This window comes from Cinclus cinclus, chromosome 4 (genome assembly GCF_963662255.1).
Source record: "Cinclus cinclus chromosome 4, bCinCin1.1, whole genome shotgun sequence".
NCBI classification, from domain to species: Eukaryota; Metazoa; Chordata; class Aves; order Passeriformes; family Cinclidae; genus Cinclus; species Cinclus cinclus.
Genome location: NC_085049.1, coordinates 58,727,567 through 58,739,624, shown reverse-complemented (window position 1 = coordinate 58,739,624; position 12,058 = coordinate 58,727,567). Strand labels below are relative to the sequence as shown.

The 12,058-nt window shown below is 38.3% G+C and overlaps 1 protein-coding gene across 3 annotated transcripts in view; it reads right to left on the bottom strand.

Annotated features, from left to right (window-relative positions):
* TNRC6B (trinucleotide repeat containing adaptor 6B) overlaps positions 1-12,058 on the bottom strand; it is a 125,026-nt gene that overhangs the window by 85,066 nt on the left and 27,902 nt on the right. For all 3 annotated transcript variants that reach the window (XM_062492190.1, XM_062492191.1, XM_062492194.1), the window contains exon 4: positions 4,588-4,655. In XM_062492190.1, the coding sequence (XP_062348174.1) occupies positions 4,588-4,655 (68 nt within the window). The remainder of the gene's footprint in view (positions 1-4,587; positions 4,656-12,058) is intronic.

Sequence of the window (12,058 nt, the reverse complement as noted above, 5' to 3'; positions counted from 1 at the left end):
AAATCCAGGAAGACATTGAACGTTACTGCTGAAATGTCAAAGAAAAATAAGATACTATTACCAAATGTTAAACAATTTTGTGATGCTTAGTGGTTCCAATCTCATCCTGGCATTACTGCAATTTTGGAGGGTGTCATTAAAAGCACTTGCCTCAGAATCTGTATATTAAACTATCAATCCAGGGAAAAGCCTATTCAGTAGGTCTAACCAATGATACTTTCTAAATTACAGAAATGATCTTGTTTTGATATCTTTTTTACAATATGAATCACTTCCAAATGTACAAATTGTCAAGATAGCTGAAGACTTTTCTCTCCCATTACTACAAAACAGCAGGTGGGGAATAGCCAGCTGAGGTACTTCAAACAGCAGTAGCAGCTTGGCTTACCTTCCTACTAAACGTGAGTATGAACTTGGCTCACTTTTTGCATGAACAGCTACTGTCAAACAGACCCCTCCATGTGTCAGTTAGGAAAAGTAAAACATTTACAGTTATCTTATAAAATGAGTAGTTTTTGATTACCCAGTCCCTTTCACTCAGATTTCATGCATACATTTCTGGTTGTGACAGCAGGTGGTAATTTATTAGCACAGGCAGAGTTGCTAATTAATGCTGCTAGAGCTAGGAGCAGAACCTCAATTTAAGGACTTCAGCAGAATTCTTTTTCCCACCCCTGTCCCTGCTCCATGCTCATCAACACAAATTTGACTGTTTGGAAAGATGTTTCTGGATCACATTTGCCTCAGTCTTGGCTCCAGCAGTAACAAATCAAAAGCCCCATTACAACTGATAAGGGCACAATAGGCTTCTGTCACATAAAATACAAGTGTTTTGTGGGGGGAGATAATACTTACTCCCTAAAAGCATGCCAGTTCAGGTCAATCTCTCTGTAATGGATAAAAAATTGATAGAATACCTCTGATAAAATGTTCACCTAATGTAATTAAGCATAATGACATCTTTCTCCATTGGCAGGGAAGGAGGGAAACTGGTTTCTTGCCAAACATATTAGCCACATAAAATAATGTGGCCAGGTGAAACAGGCAGTTACATCCCATGTCAGAGAGCTAAGAAGTGAAAAGGTTACAGAATACATAAAAATTGAGAAGTAACAATTCATCAAGGAGTCACTGGCCCTCAGCCAGAGCAGCAGCATGGTCTGAGATGGCCATGATCAGCTCCAGCAGTCCAAGAAGGCTCAGTTTTTAACATAAATCACTTCACTCCTGCACAACCATGACACCTTTGTGATACTGCACTGCACTTTCACAGGACTGAGATGACTCTGCCCATTCATTTTCTCACTTGTAATAAGGATTTTGAATGAGTAACTTCCTCAAAATTAGCTTAAATTGAAATAAATTATATCCATGTTATAAGTGATCAGTTGAAGATTTCTGAAGACCTTGTATACAGTTTAACCAGGTAATTCCTTCCCAGAAAGGTGACAGGTATCAGAAGACAGCACTTCTCAGGTATCACCTACAGTTCAGTTAAAAATCTTAAAATGCTGTAACTTTAGTACAGTGTCCAAAGCACCTGTTCAGTACAGCAGGAAAAAGGCTCACAATATTGCAGCAGGGTTATTTGTTGTGGCTGGGTTTGTTTGCATTTTATGTGTGTGTTTAACACTAGAAGGCAAAAATGCCAAGTTTTTATCCCCGAGTCAAACCGGGGAAATAGTCTGTCTCAAAGTGCCAGAAATCATCCAAGGATGCTGGCTCCTTGTATTCAGTTTTGAAGCTGTGCTTTAGCAAAGGAAATCTCACATAAAACTGGGACTAGGTAAGAACTACTGCATCCATTGAAAGTCTCCAGAAGTATCTTTTTATTTCTGTTCCTTCCTTGTCCAGTAAAGATTAACGCAGATAAATATTAAGAAATTTGCAGGGCTTTCCTAGGTCAACACTGGCGGACTGCTCAGGAACTCTGGTGCAAGTTCACTCCCTTGCTGAAACTGTATCTTCTGAACACTTCCACAACAATCTCAGGGCAGAGTTAGGCAGCATGAACTGGGTAAGGAAAGGCAGTTAAATTACTTTAATTAAGTAACTTTTTGCCGACTTTTCAGGAAAGTAAATTAGAAGCAGTCAGAAAAAAACCATTCCATCTGCCTAGCTGTAGAAGCAGCAAATTCTATCCACTAAGTCTAATAACAGCTGGAAAGGGAAGGAAGCATCTTCAGTGGTGCAACTACTTCTGTAAGAGAGCATCTGACTCTACATCCAAACTTAGAACCTACCTTTCACTAACAAGCTCCAATTTTATTTCAAACCAACTAGGAGGACAACAGTAGACATGGGTACACCAAATCACAGAATCACTGCAGATGGATGGGATCTCTGAGGCCCTCAACCCCATTTCCTTTTTGACAGCATGGTTAACTAGAGCAGGCTGAAGCAGGATTGGGGTTGTGCCCAGCTGAGTTTTGGAGTCACTTAAAGGGCTACGAAGGCACAACTTTTCTGGGTAACTGCTTCCAAAGGTCTGACCACATTTAAGAGTAAATAAAGAAAATTCTTCTCCCTTGTGTTTGAGTGGAGTTGCCTGTATTTCAGTTTATGCCAAGGGCTACTTGCCTCTCCACCAAGCACCACTGTCCAGAATTTGGCTCAGTCTTCCTTAGTCTCCTCATCAGGCATCTATACACATGCATAATAACATTCTCCCCCAAGTTTTCTTATTTGAAGGCTAAGCAGTCACAGCTTTCTCTGCTTCTCTTCTGTCAGATGCTCCAGAGTTCCTCTCTGTGCTCTTTCAAAAACTCAGTCCAGTATGTTGATGTCCAGCTAATTTCCACTGCAAGTAAGTAGTAATACAAAGAAGTAATTTCCGATTTTTTTTTTCTTCCTTCTCTTATGACAAGAGGTAAACTCTGTCAAAGCAGACAATTTTGTTAGTTAGCTGAAAATTTGATACTGTGGGTAGAAAAAGATTCAAGCAATTGATTTAAATTTCAGAGCAATACCCACAATTGTATTTTGCTGGCATTATGCTACATACAAGTTGCATTTAACAACTACCTTTGACTCCTTGTTGCATAAAATTGCACCCTGTAGACTCCAATCAAAATATTATTAAGAATGATACTCCTACAGCAGAATCCGTATGTCAAGGTTTCAGATGCCACCTGAACACAAATTTATTAGTTAAAAAAACAAAAATACTGCCTACCACTAATCTCATACTCTTTAATAACCAGAGTTTTTGAGAAGAGAGAATGTTCTAAGCCACTTGAAAAGCTCCAGTTAAAAAATCAGATCAACTACAAAGTAATTCTAGTTTCTACTTGCACTTAAAATAAGACACCTAACAAACACAAGCCTATGACAAATCCAATACAACATCCCTCGTATTACTCACTATAATAATGTATTTCATTAAACTACTAGATATATAAAGAAACAAGTCAGGAGAGCAGAAATCTAACTCCTACTTTTTAGTTCTTCACTGATTTTTCTTCGGGACCTTTCTGAAAGTTTCTACTTCAACAACTTCTGTATCTCTTGGTATCACAGTTAGTTGCTCAGTCTGAATAGACAGAAATAACAATTACTTCGAGAAGTTTGGCTCATGTCCATGATGGAAAGAACGTGCATGTTCAGCAGTAGAATTTTGCTGACCTCAACTTGCCTACCTCAGAAATGGTTTCTCACTGTCACAGATGCAGTGCACTTAGAGTTGCCAGCTTATCTAGGAGGCATGCCACCCTAAGACACATCCCAGCCTTTCTGCAACGAGTGTAGCACAGATCAACAAGAGATTCTCATGAGGAAACATCCAATTAGGCTTAGGAAAAATGAGTTCTGCGATCTAGATTTTCCAAAGACCACATTTTTGCTTGCTCCAAATGACAGGAAAAGGAAAAAAAAATGGTATCAAAATTGAATTACTATTGCATTAACTAATGAAAAGAATACAGAACAACCACCACTGAAGTACTTCTAGGACGAGGCTCTGTTCTTCCTATCCAAACAAAAACCCAGGGAAAAAGCCCAACCAGTACTGGATTTCAGTTTGAAATCATATGAAAAGCCTTTGCCCAACACAAATCAGTCATTTTCTTCTCTGATCAAGCTGCTTTCCCTAAAACTCTGTGTACCAGCATCTTACATTGTTCATCCTCAAAAGCGGATTTTGTTTGTAATTTTTGATCCTTTATTAAAATGCATTCTAAAGAAATAAGGCTCAAAGAGGACCAATCTGCCATATGCACACCGAAAGGAAGGCTCTGGTTCTTTCATATTTCACATTTTTTCAGTGAAAAGCAGCTGCATCAAAACTTCATGTACAAACTCAACACGTCAGTGCCAACCTTCCAGAATGATTACCCCTTTCACAACAATTTCTGATGAATGTTTTGAAATGGCAATGCATATTTCTATGCTTTTACGTTTAAGGCAAATCAACATTCTGCCTCTTTTTTTCCAGCCACCATCCACTATTTTATAGATATATTTACACGAATATTCAAGGAACCAAAAGGGTGAGCATCAAGCAACCAAACAATGCTCCCAAACACTAAACGAGAGTGCTTCACACCATTTACTATGGTAAGGCCCTTTTTAAATAAACGCGTGACTCACTGTTTGTTTTCTTCACCAGGAGGTGGAGTCTTGCCATGCCCCTCCATTACAAAATCCTCATGTTCCATCTGCAAAGGCAAGCATTGCAGGTCAGAAATCGGTGGAGCAAAATGCACATCACCTAATGTGGACCTTTTCATATGCAACAACTCAAAACAGCCACTTTATCACAGCGGCTGGTCCAGAACAGATCATGTAGTTTCTTAGCAACATATGTACATCTCCAACCCCATTGCTATGGTATCATTTCATAGCACAAATTTCAGAAAAATCTTGCAAGGGAAGAAGAATGGTTTAATGGCTATAGTAGAATACAATCACTCAAGGTACATACGTTTTAAGTTCTGCTCTGTTAAGGGCTTCCCTTGTCATTCTAAGTATTATTTCTACCACTTCTTTCCTAAGTAAAAAGCAAGAATTTAAGAAAAGCTTATAAACATCTATGGAAAAAAAATTAAAATTTTAGAAGGAACTTACTAAGCACAGAAAGAAATTGCTGCAAAAGCAGAGTACTTCTTGTGAAAAAGTTTTCTTTGAAAAAAAAAGTCTTTCACTGCACACAGAGCTAAGTTAGCAGGGTAAAAAAGAGGCCTAAAGAAACCTCAAATAGATGCTGTTCCAATGACAACATAAGGTAGGCATTTCCTTTGGCTCTCTTGTTAGAAGATTCCAAGGGCAGTAAGGAAGTTTTATGTTTAATTGTTTGCTTTTAAAATATCAGTTTTAGCATAGATTTTCAGTAATTCCTTTAGAGAGAAAGAAGAACTGCATTATATTTGCTCGTTCATTAATTATGCACTCTTCATTTAATCACTTAATTCAGCCAGTTGTTCTTGCACAGGTAGCAAAACATTTTTCTCTTTATACAAAAATTCAACACATGCAATTAGTATTTTATATAAACATCCAGATACAGTTAGCAATGCTCTACTTCACGTGAAGCCAGCAAACAGGTCACACTGCAGTGCTCAATAAGCCACACAACAAAGAACTGAATCATAACCACACACAAATCCATGCCACTACATTAAACTGGAAAGAGGAGAGAAGCACTATTCAGTCAATTAAGATAACACAGCTTAGTCAGTCTTTGAAGAGGCAAAACCCCCCCAGACCAAACCAAAATCCATCAGCCACTTCCCCTTGTGCCCCTGCCCTCCCCCCAGAAGAGTCACGTTTACTCATTTGTGCATTAATACTTTTGTCAGGTCAAAAAAAACATTCAAAACCCTGAAATCTGCATATTTACATCTAATAAGGATATAAAAAAATTGTTATTCGACTGTCCAGGCACAGCCCTAAGCAAAACCATGAATGAACTGAGAAAGTGGTGAACTGTAAGGTGCTAATGACATCCATAAGACAGTCTATAAAATATGTAAATTCACATTTGTAAACATGTACCCCCATGTCTCCCAGTCCAATAGTACTTTCCTGTAAAAGCAATGTTTGAAAACAGGAAAATTTCTATTTACAGTTATTCAATATCTTAGACTTTTATACATGTATTCCCACCATATCAGACACACAAATCTGTTTGTACGTCAGTCCATATCTGATTCACAAGAGCTCTAACAGCTGGACTCACACCTGTCTAGATACAGAGAAAGATATCCATTCCACTTCATTCTGTCATTGAAAATGCTGAAACACCAAGTGTGTCAATGGGTAAAATAGCTATGGATTTGTGGCCGCATTGCAAAACAGCATGGTTCTGTAACTTAGAGTAAATTTGAGAACTTAGTACATTTGAGGAAGTTTGACAATTACACAGGAGGTATTTTAGCCTGTTGCTGGTATGATTCAATACAATTCACAGGAATGGTAAGCAAGGGAACAGTTTGTGGCCCAATACTGGGAAGACGAAATGCAGCCTTTGGGAGTAAAGAAGCACTACATACAGCATATATAGTGCTGAACTAACAAGATTCCCATATAAAACAGAAAATCAGTGTTATGAAGCTGCAGAAAAGAAGGTATCATAAAAAAATTAAAAAGGAAGTGTTAAAACCAACAAAAATGTGGAAATGAGAAATTACTTTATTAGATGATAATCAAGAAATCTGAGAACTGGAACATCTTATAGACCACCACCAGAACAAGGCAACCACTCAAGTACTGCTGATAAAACTGTGGCTTTACTATGAATTTGATATGAAGAGCACTAGAGACATCCCAGTTCCAGCACGCTTATCTACCAAAGTTTCATTTCGAAGAGAAGTGGGCAACTGATGACAAATAACAAAGGGGCTGAGCTGAGAACAAGACTGTTGGCCCAGGCACAGTCTCTTTTAAAACAACTAGAGAACCCCACCTGCTTTAAGAAATGGCAGATGAGTTTGCTGTACTTTAGACAGCAGGCAGAAATATCTGAAATTACAAAAATCTGCATTATAAAAAACTGCAGAAGATACAGTACAATGGCACAGACATTCACAAGAACTTCACCAAAGAAATTAATCACTGGGTAAGGAAGTACTCAGGAACACAGAAACGATTCAATATACAAAATAAAGATTAATTGGTAGGGTTTCATTGATAAATAAAGCCAATAACAAAATACGTCAGCACACTAAAAAAAGTCACAGGAAGGCCAAGGAATTGACTATTAGTGAACTAGAAAAAAAACTCTTTTTAGAATGGATTAACAACCAGACTTGTAGGAAACATTTGGCTGGTCAGGCTCAGTGGACAAAGTGCCTGGAGGATGGCATATCAAGTGAAGTGCTGCAGGAGTCTGCCCTAGGACAAGTCCATTAAATATCTTTACCAATGACTTGCAGGGCCAGTAAGGTATATTTTAGGAATTTTAAGAGGAAGTTTAACTGGAGTGAAAGAGGATCAATCAACAAGTCTAAAGACAGGTCTGCCATTAAGATGAACCTAGACAGCCTGGAGGAATAATCCTGACAGGATTTGTATGAATCCACAGGACAAACAAAAAACACTTGCACCTGAGAGGCCCTGGCAACAACACAGGCTGATCACTGGCTGGGGAGCAGTTCCATGGAAAAGGTCTTGGCATGAAATAAGCTGATCGTGAGCCAGCAGTGTGCTTTGTCAGGAAAGGTCACCAGCATCCCAGGCTTTATTAAGAAGAGCCTTGCCAATAGATGAGGGAACTGACTGCCACCTCTACTCAGTGCTTATTATTCCAGACATGGACTAATGCACCTCGTTTTGGGGCCCCACGGTACAAGAAGTACACCCAGAATTTTGACACAGCAGCCACCAAGATGTTCAAGGAGCCAGAGCCCTTGTCCTGTGAGTAAAGGCAGAGGAGGGTGGGCTGATTCAGCCTCGAGAAGAGTTGGCTTTGAGGAACATCATCATTTAACATCAAGTGCCTGTACCTACAAGGAGGTCAGCAAGTAGTCAGGCTCACCACCGGGGTACCCTGTGACAAGGACAAGAAGCAGTGACATTATGTTCAAACTAAACAAGCCCAGAATGGATACAAAATAACTTATTTTCACCAGGAGGACACTCAAGGGCTGGAACAGACAGCCTGCAGTAGCTTTGCAGTCTCCTTGCTTCAATGTTTTCATGGACTGACTAGGTGAAATCCCTCACAACCTGGTCTGACCTCATAGGTGACCCTACTTTGAGCAGCAGGTCAGACTGAAGACTTTGGAAGGTTCCTGCCTGAATTTCCCAGCAACCCTATGAACACAAGAAAAAGATTCAGTTTAATATTGAGGGATAACATAAGTGACAAAAAACCCTACTGAATTCCCAACCCAGTGAGAAGCTGCACTTCCATCTGGAAAAGTCTAAGAAACCTAGCTTTGAAAGCTGCATAACAAAAAAAAAACCCATGACAACCCAAAATAAAACAACCACCAAGAAAAAATAAGTTATGCTGAAGAAAGAAATACTGAAAAGTCTGCAGCAGATCTATAGTACACTCTCTTTTACAAGTAGAGACAATGAAGACTCAAACCCCCTCCACAACACTCCAAAAACAGGAGCGCTCAGAGTAAAGAAGGGTATAGGCAGAGGGGAGACTTCACATAAATAAAATCCAACATTTGGCCTGCAAATCTCCCTCAATGCAAGACAACACAGCACTGAGCCATACACAAAAAAAAAAAAATAAATCAGCATGACAGTACTGTAAAGAGCATCACCCCTTTGCTATTGCCATACAAATAAAACCCAACTCACTCTCAAAAGAACACCTGTAAGAGGATACACAGAGACAGTGTACTACTAAGCACACACACACAAAAAAATAGTTCTTGAACAAATGAAGTGCAACAGTGAATTTCAATTTTTTTGCAGGTTTTATGGCTTATGTACCTATAGGTACAAAGACTTATCCGTGTATTAGGGGATTAGAAACAATAGCAGAATAAGCTTTTCTGTTTCTGGCAATGACACTATTTCTACAAAGTGAAAGGAGAAATTTATGTATAAAGATCATTCAACAGTCCTGATCCAGCGCAACAATTTCTGCCTTCCTCTTTTTGCACAACCTTGACTCGAACTTGCTTTTGTTTGCCTGCATATGTTAAGCAATTTCATGATCAGCAATCTCTACTTTTCACTTGGAATTCTGCAGGTTTTAAAAATTTTGCTAGAAAGTGATACACAGCTTATTTAATGGTCTAAAACTTCTAGAATAAGCTCATAAAGTAATATCCATTTCCATCTTTCTGCAACATTTGAAAGTCACTTTATTGGGTAGTTCATCTTAATTCAGAGAGATATATCTGACAAAGAGAAAGCCTTCTGAAAACAATTAATACGCAAGTAAAATACCAATAAAATTCCAAAAGCATTGCTTACATATTCATAAAGTTTGTTCTTAGGCCAAGCTATCTATTAATTAATTTTAAGATGAAAAAAATACTTCAAAATTAAAATGTCTGTCTTACTTTCCCAATGACAGTAATGTCATCATACTACAGAAAGAACGAGAATATGGTATTTTAAGTTTTTGATTAAGTGACTATCTGAGGATGAATTGAAGAGAGGAACAGCACATGAGAGCCACAGTTAGCTGAGAAGACTCTTATTTTTGTCCTCCACCCACAGTCCTTATACAATCCCTATGCACATTTCTTCCCCACAAGTCTCTCAGTTTCCCTTCATTCTGTCATCACCCTATCCTGTTCAGCAGTCTTTGAGTCTTTTTTTAAAGAAAACTGGAGCCTGGAGTCCTTGCTAAATTCCAGCCATCCACAGCATCCAACAGCCTCACTGCACAGCATTTCCAAGCCTTGAGCTTCTCTTAACTCACACCGTAGGAAACGCAGCTGCCCTCAACGTGTAGAAAAAGAATGGAAGGTCGAGCTAAGACAGAACTCTTGGATCTGTTGTGTTGCTCCCAAGGAAAGGAAAAAAGGTGGAATGGCAGAGGATCTGAAACACTTTAGCTTCTCCTAAGAGGACTGCAGAGGGAGCCATTGATTCCAAGAGCAGGAATCAAAGGAAGCACACTCCACACCTGTTTCTCCTGGCAAGAAATGGAGAAAGCTTCAAGATTCTGGCAGCTGGAAGCAGGAACCAGAAATAGACCCTGAAACAGCAGGGGAGAAATTCAACAGAATTTTATTTTTAAAAAGAAACTGACAGTTGTTGAACGCTGTATTTTATTATTTCAAAGCCTTTTTCTCTAAAAATCCAGGCACCTGTGAATATCTAAATTTCAATACAATATAATAAGTATTCTAAATAATAAAAGACAATCTGTTTTAAGTTAAGAAAATCTATTCAGTATTAGACACTCAATATTTAACTTTTAGAAAAGGAAACTTATCATGAGCTTCAGCGTAATAAACTATTATATTTTTTTTTCCAGAAGTACAACACCTGTTGTTACAGTTTCATACTACTCTTTCTAAAAATATCTTCAATGAGACCCTAATGGATTTGATTAATGAGTAAACTTTATCTCCTAAAGTCACCAACACTCTGAAGGGTCAGAAAGTTTCAAGGGCAAAAGCCTCATCTTACCTGAATGCTGATATCAGAAAGCACATTTTCCTAACAAGATTCAACTCTTGCATTAGCTATCCTAGCCCCCCAAAGAGGAATCGATCTTAAGAGAAACCCAGCATTTTCTCTGGAAAAAAGATAGATATTTGTGAGTAATCCTTTATGTAATATGAAAAGCTATTCATTTTAAACTTTTTTCTTCGCTAGTACAAAGAAATGTACTAAAGCAACTTCAGAGACCTGCTATCCCCACCTTTTCCTACTTATTCCATAGTTTCTTTTCAAAGCTGTTTTTTTTTTTTTCCGATTTAAAACCAAAACAAGCAACCCCCCCAAACAAACAAAACATCTGCCAACAAAACCCCAAACCAACCAACCAAAACAACAATTAAAAAACCCCAAACAAGAAAACCAAATGGACTTCAGCCAGCCAGGAGATGAAGACTAATTTTTTCACTGACTAGCATGTCAAGCAGACACAACACCAAAGCCTTATCTGGGACATGACCACACTCTGGTGGGGACCAGCCAAGGTCAAATTCTGCTTTCTGCAGGTTGTGGCCATCTACTTCCTGTGCTTTAAGTGATGATTTTCACAGACCCTACCACAGGCCCAACTTAAGACTGATAAATCTGATGTTTTGTCACAACTATGGCTTTTAAAACCACCATCCCTACCAATCAGCAGCAGCACCAACACTACTGTAAACAGGCCATCAGCACTTATTTTGTCTCACTAACAGTTATTTTAAGGAGAGTTGCACAACCCAGTCCTCCAAATCCAAGCAATTAGTTACTAGTCACTACTGCTAACAGTGGTGGAAGCTGTATTATAAAAACAGAAATCTCAGAGACCATTTGAGGACTGACAGAAATGTAATCACTACCACAAATGAAAGGAAAGCTGAGTCACCTCAGTGCCTGGCTTCATTATAAGCCCTTGGACAAACTGCATTGGGGAAAATCCTACTCACTAGGAACAGAGTAATTAAATTTTTAATTTCTTTTAATAAAAATGCAATTTTGCTGCTAACACTTTATTTTTTAGGAATAAACTAGCATTTCAAAATATGCATAGAATAGAACAAATTGTTCAGCAAAATTAGTCTCAAAATATACTTCTTTGATTAAATCTTAATTTCAGTACACAAATGAAAGCATTAAAAAACCCTTAGAATCTCTGACTTAAACTTAAAATAGAAAAAAAACAGCTCCTAAAATGAGAAAACACCAAGTATTTTTCTGAATCAGACAGGGGAAGTCTTAAGGACAAGGTATGCATGAAATAGTGGCTGGATTTTTGGTCTCTTTCAGGATTTTGTTGTATTGTGCAGCATTGTGAGGTAACTAAATTTTCACTTGAACCAATTTCTACATTTTTCCCCTCAATTTTGCCAAAGCATAGTCTTGATATATAAAAATTACCACCAAAATATGTTAACCATCTCTTAACCCACTCAGTATTTTCTTGATACTTTTCAGCATCATCTAAATGGGAGCATTTCAATGTTATTACCATCACATGATC